The sequence below is a fragment of the Bufo bufo genome, chromosome 9 (assembly GCF_905171765.1).
Source record: "Bufo bufo chromosome 9, aBufBuf1.1, whole genome shotgun sequence".
NCBI classification, from domain to species: Eukaryota; Metazoa; Chordata; class Amphibia; order Anura; family Bufonidae; genus Bufo; species Bufo bufo.
In genome coordinates this window covers 4825434-4844762 of record NC_053397.1, presented here as the reverse complement: position 1 = coordinate 4844762, position 19329 = coordinate 4825434, and the positions used below count along the sequence as shown (strand labels likewise).

Genomic DNA, 19329 nt, shown 5'->3' with positions numbered 1-19329 from the left:
GACGGAGCTGTAGATGGGTGACAGCCCAGTGGCAGAGAAGGGGTTAACCCCCGGCCCGCTCCTCCCCGCTGTACAGTCTCCTCCTCTTCTCTCCCTCCCTTGTGGAAGAGCAGATTTACTGTGGGAGTCACAGTCACCAGGACTTTAGCACCGAGCTGTCGCCATGAGGCTGCTGCTTGCTGGAGCGTCTTAAGTGGACAGCATGGAGGAAAATGCCAACGTGCAGGAGCCGGAAAATGACAGCACCCCGAGCCTGGCACAGACCACAAAATATGACATAAAGCGCCACGCCATCACTGATGACTACAAAGTGTCCAAACAGGTGCTGGGCCTGGGCATCAATGGCAAAGTGTTGCAGTGCTACCGCCGAGATAGCGGACAGAAGTGCGCACTGAAGGTAAGTGACCAGGATAAGCGTCTGTGCCCACCGCCAGGGCAGAATGTGCCAGCCACCGGAATGAGAGCGGCTACTAAGATGTGGCTGCCATGGCCATTTATACTGAACAGCCTGCTACAATGGAGATTAAGGTGTGTCCAGGGGTGAGTGGCAGCTCCGGGGAAGTGGCACAGGTTTCTTCATGCTTCTTGGTTACAGAATGGCACCAAGGAACGGGCAGACCCTGTGATTGGTCAGTCGTGGTCAGCTGGGAAGTGCACACCATTAAAGAACACTACAGTCATCCTCTCCCCTGAAATGGCTGATAACAGGGGGCAATAGATTGTATTCTCCTGTCCTACAGTCATCCTCTCCCCTGAAATGGCTGATAACAGGGAGCAATAGACTGTATTCTGTCCTACAGTCATCCTCTCCCCCTGAAATGGCTGATAACAGGGAGCAATATACTGTATTCTCCTGTCCTACAGTCATCCTCTCCCCTGAAATGGCTGATAACAGGGGGCAATAGACTGTATTCTCCTGTCCTACAGTCATCCTCTCCCCTGAAATGGCTGATAACAGGGGGCAATAGACTGTATTCTCCTGTCCTACAGTCATCCTCTCCCCTGAAATGGATGATAACAGGGGGCAATAGACTGTATTCTCCTGTCCTACAGTCATCCTCTCCCCTGAAATGGCTGATAACAGGGGGCAATAGACTGTATTCTCCTGTCCTACAGTCATCCTCTCCCCTGAAATGGCTGATAACAGGGGGCAATAGACTGTATTCTCCTGTCCTACAGTCATCCTCTCCCCTGAAATGGCTGATAACAGGGGCAATAGACTGTATTCTCCTGTCCTACAGTCATCTTCTCCCCTGAAATGGCTGATAACAGGGGGCAATAGACTGTATTCTCCTGTCCTACAGTCATCCTCTCCCCTGAAATGGCTGATAACAGGGGCAATAGACTGTATTCTCCTGTCCTACAGTCATCCTCTCCCCTGAAATGGCTGATAACAGGGAGCAATAGATTGTATTCTCCTGTCCTACAGTCATCCTCTCCCCTGAAATGGCTGATAACAGGGAGCAATAGACTGTATTCTCCTGTCCTACAGTCATCCTCTCCCCTGAAATGGCTGATAACAGGGGGCAATAGACTGTATTCTCCTGTCCTACAGTCATCCTCTCCCCTGAAATGGCTGATAACAGGGAGCAATAGACTGTATTCTCCTGTCCTACAGTCATCTTCTCCCCTGAAATGGCTGATAACAGGGAGCAATAGACTGGCACAGTAAAGAGAGCACATAGCAGGTGTACTGTCCCTTTAATGGAAATGAAACTGTGAACACAGTTAAAGGGGAACTACTCTCATGCTGATTAATATATCAAGTTTTGAGTCGTTATGTGGAGAACATTCCAGCAGTGTTTGGTGATCACTTCCTCATCGTCCTCGCTCATCACCACTATCATCCTTAATACTTAGGCCTCTTTCACACTTGCGTTGTTGGGATCCGGCATGCACTTCCGTTGCCGGAGGTGCCTGCCGGATCCGTAACAACGCAAGTGTACTGAAAGCATTTGAAGACGGAACCGTCTTCCAAATGCTTTCAGTGTTACTATGGCAGCCAGGACGCTATTAAAGTCCTGGTTGCCATAGTAGTAGCGGGGAGCGGGGGAGCGGTATACTTACAGTCCGTGCGGCTCCCCGGGCGCTCCAGAATGACGTCAGAGCGCCCCATGCGCATGGATGACGTGATCCATGTGATCACATGATCCATGCGCGTGGGGCGCCCTGACGTCACTCTGGAGCGCCCGGGGAGCCGCACGGACGGTAAGTATGCTGCTCCCCGCTACACTTACCATGGCTGTCAGGACTTTAGCGTCCCGGTAGCCATGGTAACTATTCAGAAAAAGCTAAACGTCGGGTCCGGCAATGCGCCGAAACGACGTTTAGCTTAAGGCCGGATCCGGATCAATGCCTTTCAATGGGCATTGATCCCGGATCCGGCCTTGCGGCAAGTCTTCAGGATTTTTGGCCGGAGCAAAAAGCGCAGCATGCTGCGGTATTTTCTCCGGCCAAAAAACGTTCCGTACCGGAACTGAAGACATCCTGATGCATCCTGAACGGATTACTCTCCATTCAGAATGCATTAGGATAATCCTGATCAGTATTCTTCCGGCATAGAGTCCCGACGACGGAACTCTATGCCGGAAGACAAGAACGCAGGTGTGAAAGAGCCCTTATTCGTCCACGGCTTCCCCATTGGTGACACATGGAGATCGTCGGGCTCAAGTCACATTCTGAGTCAAGCAAGACATTTGCTTGTTGTCGGTGAATGGCAACCTTGATTGTTTACATCTAGGGACTGTCCACTTTGCATCTCTGGGGGTTTGCTACAGTGTACGAGGCCATGATTTCAGGACATGGCAGAACCTGTTCCCAGTGTTATTACAGCTGGTGCCTTTTCCAGCAAGAGCTGTCAGGGTGATATGTCAGATATTTGAAAGGGCATGCTGGGAGTTGTAGTTCACCAGCCAGTGTGGCAATAGCTTCAGTCTGCTGCTGCATGTTCCCTGGGGCCGGTTGTGGGCGCAGTCGTTGTGATTGAGGGCGTGTTACACCCGCTGCACAGGTGTGCTGCCCTGGAATGTGTCTCCAGAAGGAGGCGAGTGTGGACAGGACGCAGACGGGGAACGCGTGGCACCATGACCAGACGTGACCGTAGTCCTGTGGAGACAGATGGAGGGCGTCTGCGCATTTCACCCCTATACGTTTCCGGTGAAAAGCCGCCACATGATGGAGGATTTGAGAATTTGCAGCGCGCCCATTTTTCCTTGCTCATGTTTTCTGCTACATGTAAATGACGTTTTCAGAACCCGGCCCCGTGTATGGCGCTGCCATTCGCTGCACATTTGTGGTGAAAAATCTGCGGCAAATCCACCCCATTGGATGACATGTCACCTTCATTCAGTATCAGCACATACAAAGTATCTCCCAAAAGTGAGTACACCCCTATGTACAGTATCTCACAGAAGTTAGTACACCCCTATATACAGTATCTGTCAATAGTGAGTGCACCCCTATATACAGTATCTCACAGAAGTCAGTGCACCCCTATATACAGTAGCTCACAGAAGTCAGTACACCCCTATATACAGTATCTGTCAATAGTGAGTGCACCCCTATATACAGTATCTCACAGAAGTCAGTGCACCCCTATATACAGTAGCTCACATAAGTTAGTGCACCCCTATATACAGTAGCTCACAGAAGTTAGTACACCCCTATATACAGTAGCTCACAGAAGTTAGTACACCCCTATATACAGTAGCTCACAGAAGTTAGTACACCCCTATATACAGTAGCTCACAGAAGTTAGTACACCCCTATATACAGTATCTGTCAATAGTGAGTGCACCCCTATATACAATATCTCACAGAAGTCAGTACACCCCTATATACAGTAGCTCACAGAAGTTAGTACACCCCTATATACAGTATCTGTCAATAGTGAGTGCACCCCTATATACAGTATCTCACAGAAGTCAGTACACCCCTATATACAGTATCTCTCAATAGTGAGTGCACCCCTAGATACAGTATCTCACAGAAGTCAGTACACCCCTATATACAGTATCTCAATAATCAGTACACCCCTATATACAGTATCTCAATAATCAGTCCACCCCTATATACAGTATCCTACAGAAGTTAGTGCACCCCTATATACAGTATCTCTCAATAGTGAGTTCACCCCTATATACAGTATCTCCCAATAGTGAGTGCACCCCTATATACAGTATCTCCCAATAGTGAGTACACCCTTATATACAGTATCTCCCAATAGTGAGTGCACCCCTATATACAGTATCTCACAGAAGTCAGTACACCCCTATATACAATATCTGTCAATAGTGAGTGCACCCCTAGATACAGTATCTCACAGAAGTCAGTACACCCCTATATACAGTATCTCAATAATCAGTACACCCCTATATACAGTTTCTCCCAATAGTGAGTGCACCCCTATATACAGTATCTTACAGATGTCAGTACACCCCTATATACAGCATCTGTCAATAGTGAGTGCACCCCTATATACAGTATCTCCCAATAGTGAGTACACCCCTATATACAGTATCTCTCACATGTCAGTGCACCCCTATATACAGTATCTCCCAATAGTGAGTGCACCCCTATATACAGTATCTTTCAATAGTGAGTGCACCCCTATATACAGTATCTCCCAATAGTGAGTGCACCCCTATATACAGTATCTTTCAATAGTGAGTACACCCCTATATACAGTATCTCTCACATGTCAGTGCACCCCTATATACAGTATCTCCCAATAGTGAGTGCACCCCTATATACAGTATCTTTCAATAGTGAGTGCACCCCTATATACAGTATCTCTCACATGTCAGTGCACCCTTATATACAGTATATCCCAATAGTGAGTGCACCCTATATACAGTATCTCTCAATAGTGAGTACACCCCTATATACAGTATCTCCCAATAGTGAGTACACCCCTATATACAGTATCTCTCACATGTCAGTGCACCCCTATATACAGTATCTCCCAATAGTGAGTGCACCCCTATATACAGTATCTCCCAATAGTGAGTGCACCCCTATATACAGTATCTTTCAATAGTGAGTGCACCCCTATATACAGTATCTCCCAATAGTGAGTGCACCCTATATACAGTATCTTTCAATAGTGAGTACACCCCTATATACAGTATCTCTCACATGTCAGTGCACCCCTATATACAGTATCTCCCAATAGTGAGTGCACCCCTATATACAGTATCTCTCACATGTCAGTGCACCCTTATATACAGTATATCCCAATAGTGAGTGCACCCTATATACAGTATCTCTCAATAGTCAGTGCACCCCTATATACAGTATCTCCCAATAGTGCGGACACCCCTAAGTGAGAATGGCCAAACTGTGCCCATAGTGTCCGTATTCTGTGTGGCCGCCATTATTTCCCAGCACGGCCTGAACTCTCTTGGACATGGAGGTGACTGGATCTTCACAGGTTCCACTGGGATCCTCTTCCTCCTCCATGACAACATCATGGATCTGGTGGATGTTACAGACGGCGCTCCTCCACCTCCCGTCTGAGAGGCCCCACAGATGCTCCATAGGTTTAGGTCTGGAGCCGGTCCAGCACCTTCACCCTCAGGTTCTTTACAAGGCAGAGGTCGTCTTGTAGGTGTTTGGGGTCCTTCTCATGTTGGATACTGCCCTGCGGCCCAGAAGGATGGGGATCATGCTCTGCTTCAGTATGTCACAGTACATGGCGGCATTCATGGTTCCCTCAATGACCTGTAGCCCCCACAGTCGGCAGCACTCATACAGCCCCAAACCATGACACCCCCACCACCATGGTGGACTGTAGACAGGACACACTGGTCCTTGTGCTCCTCACCTGGTTGTCACCACACACGCCTGACACCATCTGAACCAAATAAGTTTCTCATCATGCTTCCGTCTGGGAAGACGTGATGCAGTGTGCGGCGTATGGTCTGAGCACTGACAGGCTGACCCCCCCACCCCTGTGACCTCTACAGCAATGCTGGCAGCACTCATACAACCTCTGGATATGACGCTGAGCACTGACAGGCTGACCCCCACCCCTGAAACCTCTGCAGCAATGCTGGCAGCACTCATACATCCTCTGGATATGACGCTGAGCACTGACAGGCTGACCCCCCACCCCTGAAACCTCTGCAGCAATGCTGGCAGCACTCATACAACCTCTGGATATGACGCTGAGCACTGACAGGCTGACCCCCTCCCCTGTAACCTCTGCAGCAATGCTGGCAGCACTCATACAACCTCTGGATATGACGCTGAGCACTGACAGGCTGACCCCCCACCCCTGTAACCTCTGCAGCAATGCTGGCAGCACTCATACATCCTCTGGATATGACACTGAGCACTGACAGGCTGACCCCCCACCCCTGTAACCTCTGCAGCAATGCTGGCAGCACTCATACATCCTCTGGATATGACACTGAGCACTGACAGGCTGACCCCCCCACCCCTGTAACCTCTGCAGCAATGCTGGCAGCACTCATACATCCTCTGGATATGACGCTGAGCACTGACAAGCTGACCCCCCACCCCTGTAACCTCTGCAGCAATGCTGGCAGCACTCATACATCCTCTGGATATGACGCTGAGCACTGACAGGCTGACCCCCCACCCCTGTAACCTCTGCAGCAATGCTGGCAGCACTCATACAACCTCTGGATATGACGATGAACACTGACAGGCTGACCCCCACCACTGTAACCTCTGCAGCAATGCTGGCAGCACTCATACAACCTCTGGATATGACGCTGAGCACTGACAGGCTGACCCCCCACCCCTGTAACCTCTGCAGCTTTGCTGGCAGCACTCATACAACCTCTGGATATGACGCTGAGCACTGACAGGCTGACCCCCCCCCCTGTAACCTCTGCAGCAATGCTGGCAGCACTCATACACCCTCTGGATATTATGCTGAGCACTGACAGGCGGACCCCCCACCCCTGTGACCTCTACAGCAATGCTGGCAGCACTCATACAACCTCTGGATATGACGCTGAGCACTGACAGGCTGACCCCCCACCCCTGTAACCTCTGCAGCAATGCTGGCAGCACTCATACAACCTCTGGATATGACGCTGAGCACTGACAGGCTGACCCCCACCGCTGTAACCTCTGCAGCAATGCTGGCAGCACTCATACAACCTCTGGATATGACGCTGAGCACTGACAGGCTGACCCCCACCGCTGTAACCTCTGCAGCAATGCTGGCAGCACTCATACAACCTCTGGATATGACGCTGAGCACTGACAGGCTGACCCCCACCCCTGTAACCTCTGCAGCAATGCTGGCAGCACTCATACAACCTCTGGATATGACACTGAGCACTGACAGGCTGACCCCCCACCCCTGTAACCTCTGCAGCAATGCTGGCAGCACTCATACAACCTCTAGATATGACGCTAAGCACTGACAGGCTGACCCCCCACCCCTGTAACCTCTGCAGCAATGCTGGCAGCACTCCTACAACCTCTGGATATGATGCTGAGCACTGACAGGCTGACCCCCACCCCTGTAACCTCTGCAGCAATGCTGGCAGCACTCATACAACCTCTGGATATGACACTGAGCACTGACAGGCTGACCCCCCACCCCTGTAACCTCTGCAGCAATGCTGGCAGCACTCATACATCCTCTGGATATGACGCTGAGCACTGACAGGCTGACCCCCCACCCCTGTAACCTCTGCAGCAATGCTGGCAGCACTCATACAACCTCTGGATATGACGATGAACACTGACAGGCTGACCCCCACCACTGTAACCTCTGCAGCAATGCTGGCAGCACTCATACAACCTCTGGATATTATGCTGAGCACTGACAGGCGGACCCCCCACCCCTGTGACCTCTACAGCAATGCTGGCAGCACTCATACAACCTCTGGATATGACGCTGAGCACTGACAGGCTGACCCCCCACCCCTGTAACCTCTGCAGCAATGCTGGCAGCACTCATACAACCTCTGGATATGACGCTGAGCACTGACAGGCTGACCCCCACCGCTGTAACCTCTGCAGCAATGCTGGCAGCACTCATACAACCTCTGGATATGACGCTGAGCACTGACAGGCTGACCCCCACCCCTGTAACCTCTGCAGCAATGCTGGCAGCACTCATACAACCTCTGGATATGACACTGAGCACTGACAGGCTGACCCCCCACCCCTGTAACCTCTGCAGCAATGCTGGCAGCACTCATACAACCTCTAGATATGACGCTAAGCACTGACAGGCTGACCCCCCACCCCTGTAACCTCTGCAGCAATGCTGGCAGCACTCCTACAACCTCTGGATATGATGCTGAGCACTGACAGGCTGACCCCCACCCCTGTAACCTCTGCAGCAATGCTGGCAGCACTCATACAACCTCTGGATATGACACTGAGCACTGACAGGCTGACCCCCCACCCCTGTAACCTCTGCAGCAATGCTGGCAGCACTCATACAGCCTCTGGATATGATGCTGAGCACTGACAGGCGGAGCCCCCACCCCTGTAACCTCTGCAGCAATGCTGGCAGCACTCATACAACCTCTGGATATGACGCCGAGCACTGACAGGCTGACCCCCACCACTGTAACCTCTGCAGCAATGCTGGCAACACTCATACAGCCTCTGGATATGACGCTGAGCACTGACAGGCTGACCCCCCACCCCTGTAACCTCTGCAGCAATGCTGGCAGCACTCATACAACCTCTGGATATGACGCTGAACACTGACAGGCTGACCCCCCACCCCTGTAACTTCTGCAGCAATGCTGGCAGCACTCATACAACCTCTGGATATGACGCTGAGCACTGACAGGCTGACCCCCACCCCTGAAACCTCTGCAGCAATGCTGGCAGCACTCATACAACCTCTGGATATGACACTGAGCCCTGACAGGCTGACCCCCCACCCCTGTAACCTCTGCAGCAATGCTGGCAGCACTCATACAACCTCTGGATATGACGCTGAGCACTGATAGGCTGACCCCCCACCCCTGTAACCTCTGCAGCAATGCTGGCAGCACTCATACAACCTCTGGATATGACACTGAGCCCTGACAGGCTGACCTACACCCCTGTAACCTCTGCAGCAATGCTGGCAGCACTCATACAACCTCTGGATATGACGCTGAGCACTGACAGGCTGACCCCCCACCCCTGTAACCTCTGCAGCAATGCTGGCAGCACTCATACAGCCTCTGGATATGACACTGAGCACTGACAGGATGATCCCCCACCCCTGTAACCTCTGCAGCAATGCTGGCAGCACTCATACAACCCCTGGATATGACGCTGAGCACTGACAGGCTGACCCCCACCCCTGTAACCTCTGCAGCAATGCTGGCAGCACTCATACATCCTCTGGATATGACGCTGAGCACTGACAAGCTGACCCCCCACCCCTGTAACCTCTGCAGCAATGCTGGCAGCACTCATACATCCTCTGGATATGACGCTGAGCACTGACAGGCTGACCCCCACCCCTGTAACCTCTGCAGCAATGCTGGCAGCACTCATACAGCCTCTGGATATGACGCTGAGCACTGACAGGCTGACCCCCCACCCCTGTAACCTCTGCAGCAATGCTGGCAGCACTCATACAACCTATGGATATGACGCTGAGCACTGACAGGCTGACCCCCACCCCTGTAACCTCTGCAGCAATGCTGGCAGCACTCATACAACCTCTGGATATGACGCTGAGCACTGACAGGCTGACCCCCACCCCTGTAACCTCTGCAGCAATGTTGGCAGCACTCATACACCCTCTGGATATTATGCTGAGCACTGACAGGCGGACCCCCCACCCCTGTGACCTCTACAGCAATGCTGGCAGCACTCATACAACCTCTGGATATGACGCTGAGCACTGACAGGCTGACCCCCCACCCCTGTAACCTCTGCAGCAATGCTGGCAGCACTCATACAACCTCTGGATAGGACGCTGAGCACTGACAGGCTGACCCCCCACCCCTGTAACCTCTGCAGCAATGCTGGCAGCACTCATACAACCTCTGGATATGACGCTGAGCACTAACAGGCTGACCCCCACCCCTGTAACCTCTGCAGCAATGCTGGCAGCACTCATACAACCTCTGGATATGATGCTGAGCACTGACAGGCTGACCCCCACCCCTGTAACCTCTGCAGCAATGCTGGCAGCACTCATACAACCTCTGGATATGACACTGAGCACTGACAGGCTGACCCCCACCCCTGTAACCTCTGCAGCAATGCTGGCAGCACTCATACAGCCTCTGGATATGACGTGGAGCACTGACAGGCTGACCCCCCACCCCTGTAACCTCTGCAGCAATGCTGGCAGCACTCATACAACCTCTGGATATGACGCTGAGCACTGACAGGCTGACCCCCCACCCCTGTAACCTCTGCAGCAATGCTGGCAGCACTCATACAACCTCTGGATATGACACTGAGCACTGACAGGATGATCCCCCACCCCTGTAACCTCTGCAGCAATGCTGGCAGCACTCATACAACCCCTGGATATGACGCTGAGCACTGACAGGCTGACCCCCACCCCTGTAACCTCTGCAGCAATGCTGGCAGCACTCATACATCCTCTGGATATGACGCTGAGCACTGACAAGCTGACCCCCCACCCCTGTAACCTCTGCAGCAATGCTGGCAGCACTCATACATCCTCTGGATATGACGCTGAGCACTGACAGGCTGACCCCCACCCCTGTAACCTCTGCAGCAATGCTGGCAGCACTCATACAGCCTCTGGATATGACGCTGAGCACTGACAGGCTGACCCCCCACCCCTGTAACCTCTGCAGCAATGCTGGCAGCACTCATACAACCTATGGATATGACGCTGAGCACTGACAGGCTGACCCCCACCCCTGTAACCTCTGCAGCAATGCTGGCAGCACTCATACAACCTCTGGATATGACGCTGAGCACTGACAGGCTGACCCCCACCCCTGTAACCTCTGCAGCAATGTTGGCAGCACTCATACACCGTCTGGATATTATGCTGAGCACTGACAGGCGGACCCCCCACCCCTGTGACCTCTACAGCAATGCTGGCAGCACTCATACAACCTCTGGATATGACGCTGAGCACTGACAGGCTGACCCCCCACCCCTGTAACCTCTGCAGCAATGCTGGCAGCACTCATACAACCTCTGGATAGGACGCTGAGCACTGACAGGCTGACCCCCCACCCCTGTAACCTCTGCAGCAATGCTGGCAGCACTCATACAACCTCTGGATATGACACTGAGCACTGACAGGCTGACCCCCACCCCTGTAACCTCTGCAGCAATGCTGGCAGCACTCATACAGCCTCTGGATATGACGTGGAGCACTGACAGGCTGACCCCCCACCCCTGTAACCTCTGCAGCAATGCTGGCAGCACTCATACAACCTCTGGATATGACGCTGAGCACTGACAGGCTGACCCCCCACCCCTGTAACCTCTGCAGCAATGCTGGCAGCACTCATACAACCTCTGGATATGACGCTGAGCACTAACAGGCTGACCCCCACCCCTGTAACCTCTGCAGCAATGCTGGCAGCACTCATACAACCTCTGGATATGATGCTGAGCACTGACAGGCTGACCCCCACCCCTGTAACCTCTGCAGCAATGCTGGCAGCACTCATACAACCTCTGGATATGACACTGAGCACTGACAGGCTGACCCCCACCCCTGTAACCTCTGCAGCAATGCTGGCAGCACTCATACAGCCTCTGGATATGACGTGGAGCACTGACAGGCTGACCCCCCACCCCTGTAACCTCTGCAGCAATGCTGGCAGCACTCATACAACCTCTGGATATGACGCTGAGCACTGACAGGCTGACCCCCCACCCCTGTGACCTCTGCAGCAATGCTGGCAGCACTCATACAACCTCTGGATATGACGCGGAGCACTGACAGGCTGACCCCCCCCCCCTGTAACCTCTGCAGCAATGCTGGCAGCACTCATACAACCTCTAGATATGACGCTGAGCACTGACAGGCTGACCCCCCACCCCTGTAACCTCTGCAGCAATGCTGGCAGCACTCATACAACCTCTGGATATGACGCTGAGCACTGACAGGCTGACCCCCACCCCTGTAACCCCTGCAGCAATGCTGGCAGCACTCATACAACCTCTGGATATGACACTGAGCACTGACAGGCTGACCCCCCACCCCTGTAACCTCTGCAGCAATGCTGGCAGCACTCATACAACCTCTGGATATGACGCTGAGCACTGACAGGCGGAGCCCCCACCCCTGTAACCTCTGCAGCAATGCTGGCAGCACTCATACAGCCTCTGGATAGGACGCTGAGCACTGACAGGCTGACCCCCCACCCCTGAAACCTCTGCAGCAATGCTGGCAGCACTCATACAACCTCTGGATATGACGCTGAGCACTGACAGGCTGACCCCCCACCCCTGAATCCTCTGCAGCAATGCTGGCAGCACTCATACATCCTCTGGATATGACGCTGAGCACTGACAGGCTGACCCCCACCCCTGTAACCTCTGCAGCAATGCTGGCAGCACTCATACAGCCTCTGGATATGACGCTGAGCACTGACAGGCTGACCCCCCACCCCTGTAACCTCTGCAGCAATGCTGGCAGCACTCATACAACCTTTGGATATGACGCTGAGCACTGACAGGCTGACCCCCACCCCTGTAACCTCTGCAGCAATGCTGGCAGCACTCATACAACCTCTGGATATGACGCTGAGCACTGACAGGCTGACCCCCACCCCTGTAACCTCTGCAGCAATGTTGGCAGCACTCATACACCGTCTGGATATTATGCTGAGCACTGACAGGCGGACCCCCCACCCCTGTGACCTCTACAGCAATGCTGGCAGCACTCATACAACCTCTGGATATGACGCTGAGCACTGACAGGCTGACCCCCCCCCCCTGTAACCTCTGCAGCAATGCTGGCAGCACTCATACAACCTCTGGATAGGACGCTGAGCACTGACAGGCTGACCCCCCACCCCTGTAACCTCTGCAGCAATGCTGGCAGCACTCATACAACCTCTGGATATGACGCTGAGCACTAACAGGCTGACCCCCACCCCTGTAACCTCTGCAGCAATGCTGGCAGCACTCATACAACCTCTGGATATGATGCTGAGCACTGACAGGCTGACCCCCACCCCTGTAACCTCTGCAGCAATGCTGGCAGCACTCATACAACCTCTGGATATGACACTGAGCACTGACAGGCTGACCCCCACCCCTGTAACCTCTGCAGCAATGCTGGCAGCACTCATACAGCCTCTGGATATGACGTGGAGCACTGACAGGCTGACCCCCCACCCCTGTAACCTCTGCAGCAATGCTGGCAGCACTCATACAACCTCTGGATATGACGCTGAGCACTGACAGGCTGACCCCCCACCCCTGTAACCTCTGCAGCAATGCTGGCAGCACTCATACAACCTCTGGATATGACGTGGAGCACTGACAGGCTGACCCCCCCCCCCTGTAACCTCTGCAGCAATGCTGGCAGCACTCATACAACCTCTAGATATGACGCTGAGCACTGACAGGCTGACCCCCCACCCCTGTAACCTCTGCAGCAATGCTGGCAGCACTCATACAACCTCTGGATATGACGCTGAGCACTGACAGGCTGACCCCCACCCCTGTAACCTCTGCAGCAATGCTGGCAGCACTCATACAACCTCTGGATATGACACTGAGCACTGACAGGCTGACCCCCCACCCCTGTAACCTCTGCAGCAATGCTGGCAGCACTCATACAACCTCTGGATATGACGCTGAGCACTGACAGGCGGAGCCCCCACCCCTGTAACCTCTGCAGCAATGCTGGCAGCACTCATACAGCCTCTGGATAGGACGCTGAGCACTGACAGGCTGACCCCCCACCCCTGAAACCTCTGCAGCAATGCTGGCAGCACTCATACAACCTCTGGATATGACGCTGAGCACTGACAGGCTGACCCCCCACCCCTGAATCCTCTGCAGCAATGCTGGCAGCACTCATACAACCTCTGGATATGACGCTGAGCACTGACAGGCTGACCCCCCACCCCTGTAACCTCTGCAGCAATGCTGGCAGCACTCATACAACCTCTGGATATGACGCTGAGCGCTGACAGGCTGACCCTCCACCCCTGTAACCTCTGCAGCAATGCTGGCAGCACTCATACAACCTCTGGATATGACGCTGAGCACTGACAGGCTGACCCCCCACCCCTGTAACCTCTGCAGCAATGCTGGCAGCACTCATACAACCTCTGGATATGACGCTGAGCACTGATAGGCTGACCCCCCACCCCTGTAACCTCTGCAGCAATGCTGGCAGCACTCATACAACCTCTGGATATGACACTGAGCCCTGACAGGCTGACCTCCACCCCTGTAACCTCTGCAGCAATGCTGGCAGCACTCATACAACCTCTGGATATGACGCTGAGCACTGACAGGCTGACCCCCCACCCCTGTAACCTCTGCAGCAATGCTGGCAGCACTCATACAACCTCTGGATATGACGCTGAGCACTGACAGGCTGACCCCTCACCCCTGTAACCTCTGCAGCAATGCTGGCAGCACTCATACAACCTCTGGATATGACGCTGAGCACTGACAGGCTGACCCCCCACCCCTGTAACCTCTGCAGCAATGCTGGCAGCACTCATACAACCTCTGGATATGACGCTGAGCCCTGACAGGCTGACCTCCACCCCTGTAACCTCTGCAGCAATGCTGGCAGCACTCATACAACCTCTGGATATGACGCTGAGCACTGACAGGCTGACCCCTCACCCCTGTAACCTCTGCAGCAATGCTGGCAGCACTCATACAACCTCTGGATATTATGCTGAGCACTGACAGGCTGACCTCCACCCCTGTAACCTCTGCAGCAATGCTGGCAGCACTCATACAACCTCTGGATATTATGCTGAGCACTGACAGGCTAACCCCCCACCCCTGTAACCTCTGCAGCAATGCTGGCAGCACTCATACAACCTCTGGATATGACGCTGAGCACTGACAGGCTGACCCCCACCCCTGTAACCTCTGCAGCAATGCTGGCAGCACTCATACAACCTCTGGATATGACGCTGAGCACTGACAGGCTGACCCCCCACCCCTGTAACCTCTGCAGCAATGCTGGCAGCACTCATACAGCCTCTGGATATGACGCTGAGCTCGTGCACTCCGCTTCTCTGGTCGGCCATAGTGAGGCCGGTTCTGATGGAATCTGTCTTGCTAAACCGTTGTATAGTCTGGGCCTCCGCTCTGCAGCTCACTGTCAGGGTGTCGGCCATCTTTATGTAGAGCAAGGAGTCTTTTCTTCAGATCCTCGGAGAGTTCTTGGCCATGAGGAGCTGAACGTCCAGTGACCAGTGCGAGAGCGATAACACCAAATATACCGCACCTGCCCCCATTCACACCTGAGACCTTGTAACACTAACGAGTCACATGACACCGGGGAGGAAAATGGCTAATTGGACATTCTCACTTTGGGGTGCACTCACTTTTGTTGCCAGCAGTTTAGACATTAATGGCTGTGATCAGTTATTTTGAGGGCAAGTCCAATTTACACTTTTATACAAGCTGCACACTGACTGCTTTACATTGTATCAAAGTGTCAGATCTTCAGTGTTGTCAGATGAAAAGATTTACAAACAGGTGAGGGGTGCACTGACTTTTGGAGATACTGTACATGTACAGCACATACTGCACCAGTCCAGTAATCCGGCCACACAGCGGAGGACACCCCCTCACTGTAATACCAGGATGTAACAATGTATCATATGTTATGAACCATCAGCAGAGCGGAATCCTCATCATGTGATGTTCTCATCAGTTCTATTAGGAGAGCAGTGATGTCACCGCTGTCACATGAGCGGGAAAATGTCCCAGAGTGCAATGTGGCCTGACAGTATACAGACACCTACATGAGTACACAGACATATACTTATATATACCCCCTGTAGACATGCTGTGGGGATTCGCTCTGGTAGTTAGGATAAGCGGGCGCAGTACAGAGGCAAAATACAAGTTCATAATTCAAACTTCAGGGTTTATTCACACATGGTGACAAAACAAAACATCACTTTGGCAGTGTCGGGGTTACTTCACACCCAATGGCAAGTTAATATAACAAAAGTCACCTTGGTGGCAGTTCTGCCTCAGAAAGTCCAAATACAGGCTTTAGGCGGCCTGTTACCCGGACACACGGGTCTCTGCTCTCCAGCCCCGCACAGGCCTCAGATCCCAGCACACAGACATGGCTTATGAGCCCAGCTGCCTATTTAAGGACAGCCAGGTGCTGCCAAAACCCGGACCAGCACTTAAAATCCGGTCGGGTATTTGACCTCACCTGGCTGTAAATCAGCCCAGTAGCACATACTGGGAGGAAAATACCTGTTTTCCCAGACCAAACCTCTCACTGTGTCACAATACACAGACATATACTTATATATACCCCCCCGTACACATACACAGACATATATTATATAACCCCCCCCCCCCCCGTACACATACACAGACATATATTATATATACCCCCATATACATACACAGACATATATTATATATTTGATTTGATTCAACTTTATTGTCATTACACATGTAAATACAGGGTAACGAAATACAGTTTGCATCTAATCAGAAGTGCAAAGGGCAGCAAGTGCAATTAGGTTATATACAGATAAGGATAGTGTAGAAAGTAGGAATAGTTATGTACAAATACGTTAAGTAAACATGTGTTTATATTGCTATACAGATGGCAAATATACAGATGTACTATGAACAGTTATACAGATGTGCTACGTATATACAAATTTACAGATGTAAACAGATCTGCAGAATGCTATGAATATCGCTCCAGAAGTGGAAGAGCAGCGCTATGGACAGACTGCAATAGTGTAAGTACGTGCTATACGGAGACTTACGCTATGGAAGGGAGGGTAGAGGGTTAAGTGAGTGTGGAGTGTGGGGAAGAAGCTGTTCCTAAACCTGTTGGTTTTAGTCTGAAGGTTCCTGTAGCGCCTTCTGGAGGAGTTTATTGGCAGGATGAGAGGAGTCCCTAAGAATGATGCGTGCCCGACGTAGACATCTCTTCTTGTGAACATCGTCAATGGCGGGGAGTGGCGCCCTGTGATGCGTTGGGCGGTTTTCACCACCCGCTGCAGGGCCTTGCGGTCAGCTACAGAGCAATTCCCACCCCAGACTGTGACACAGTTGGTCAGGATGCTCTCTACCCAGTATGTCAGCAGACAGGTGGTTTTTCTTCAGTGTCCTCAAGAAAAAGAGGCGCTGATGTGCCTTCTTCACCAGGCTGGAGATGTGGGTCCCCAGGAACTTGAAGCTGGAAACCCGTTCAACAGCCGTGCCATTTATGTGGATGGGGTCATGGGTGTTCTGCTTCTCCTTCCTGAAGTCCACAATGAGCTCTTTTGTCTTGCTGGTATTCAGGAGCAGGTTATTGTCAGCACACCACACAGCTAGGTGCTTCACCTCCTCCCTGTAGTCAGACTCATCGTTGTCAGGGATGAGACTGATCACCGTGGTGTCATCTGCAAACTTGATGATGGAGTTGGATCCATACCTAGGCCTGCAGTCATAGGTGAGAAGGGAGTACAGGAACGGGCTCAGCACACAGCCCTGTGGAGTAGAGGAACGGGCTCAGAACACAGCCCTGTGGAGTAGAGGAACGGGCTCAGAACACAGCCCTGTGGAGTAGAGGAACGGGCTCAGCTCACAGCCCTGTAGAGTAGAGGAACGGGCTCAGGACATAGCCCTGTAGAGTAGAGGAACGGGCTCAGAACACAGCCCTGTGGAGTAGAGGAACGGGCTCAGAACACAGCCCTGTGGAGTAGAGGAACAGGCTCAGAACACAGCCCTGTGGAGTAGAGGAACGGGCTCAGCACACAGCCCTGTGGAGTAGACGAAGGGCTCAGCACACAGCCCTGTGGAGTAGAGGAACGGGCTCAGCACACAGCCCTGTGGAGTAGACGAAGGGCTCAGCACACAGCCCTGTGGAGTAGAGGAACAGGCTCAGCACACAGCCATGTGGAGTAGAGGAACGGGCTCAGAACACAGCCCTGTGGAGTAGAGGAACGGGCTCAGCTCACAGCCCTGTGGAGTAGAGGAACGGGCTCAGCACACAGCCCTGTGGAGTAGAGGAACGGGCTCAGCACACAGCCCTGTGGAGAAGAGGAACGGGCTCAGCACACAGCCCTGTGGAGTAGAGGAACGGGCTCAGCACACAGCCCTGTAGAGTAGAGGAACGGGCTCAGCACACAGCCCTGTGGAGTAGAGGAACGGGCTCAGCACACAGCCCTGTGGAGTAGAGGAACGGGCTCAGCACACAGCCCTGTGGAGTAGAGGAACGGGCTCAGCACACAGCCCTGTGGAGTAGGGGAACAGGCTCAGCGCACAGCCCTGTGGAGTAGAGGAACGGGCTCAGCACACAGCCCTGTGGAGTAGAGGAACGCGCTCAGAACACAGCCCTGTGGAGTAGAGGAATGGGCTCAGCACACAGCCCTGTGGAGTAGAGGAACGGGCTCAGCACACAGCCCTGTGGAATAGAGGAACGGGCTCAGCTCACAGCCCTGTAGAGTAGAGGAATGGGCTCAGCACACAGCCCTGTGGAGCAGAGGAACGGGCTCAGCACACAGCCCTGTGGAGTAGAGGAACGGGCTCAGCACACAGCCCTGTGGAGTAGAGGAACGGGCTCAGCACACAGCCCTGTGGAGTAGAGGAACAGGCTCAGCACACAGCCCTGTGGAGTAGAGGAACGGGCTCAGCTCACAGCCCTGTAGAGTAGAGGAACGGGCTCAGCACATAGCCATGTGGAGTAGAGGAACGGGCTCAGAACACAGCCCTGTAGAGTAGAGGAACGGGCTCAGCACACAGCCCTGTGGAGTAGGGGAACAGGCTCAGCATACAGCCCTGTGGAGTAGAGGAACGGGCTCAGCACACAGCCCTGTGGATTGCCAGTGTTGGGTGTGATGGTGGTGGAGCAGTTATTTCCTCACATAACATGCTGGGGTCTGTGGGTCAGAAAGTCAATGATCCAGTTACAGATAGGGTTGCTGATTCCAAGATCCACAAGTTTGGTGATCAACTTGGAGGGAATGACTGTATTGAATGCTGAGCTGAAATCAACAAACAGCATTCTTGCATAAGTATTCTTGTTGTCCAGATGTGAGAGTACGCAGTGAAGTGCTGCAGATACAGCATCCTCTGTGCTCCAATCACTTAGATAGGCAAATTGGTGAGGACCCGGTGTGGGGGGCAAACATAACTGTAGATGTGCCAGGACCAGTCGCTCAAAGCACTTCATAACTATAGGCGTGAGTGCTACAGGTAGTT

The 19329-nt window shown here is 53.0% G+C and overlaps 1 protein-coding gene across 1 annotated transcript in view; it reads left to right on the top strand.

Moving 5' to 3' along the window:
* The first annotated feature begins 202 nt into the window (after nucleotides 1-202).
* MAPKAPK3 (MAPK activated protein kinase 3) overlaps nucleotides 203-19329 on the top strand; it is a 48310-nt gene continuing 29183 nt past the window's right edge. Inside the window, exon 1 of the mRNA XM_040406995.1 lies at nucleotides 203-397. Within this exon, the coding sequence (XP_040262929.1) occupies nucleotides 203-397 (195 nt within the window). The remainder of the gene's footprint in view (nucleotides 398-19329) is intronic.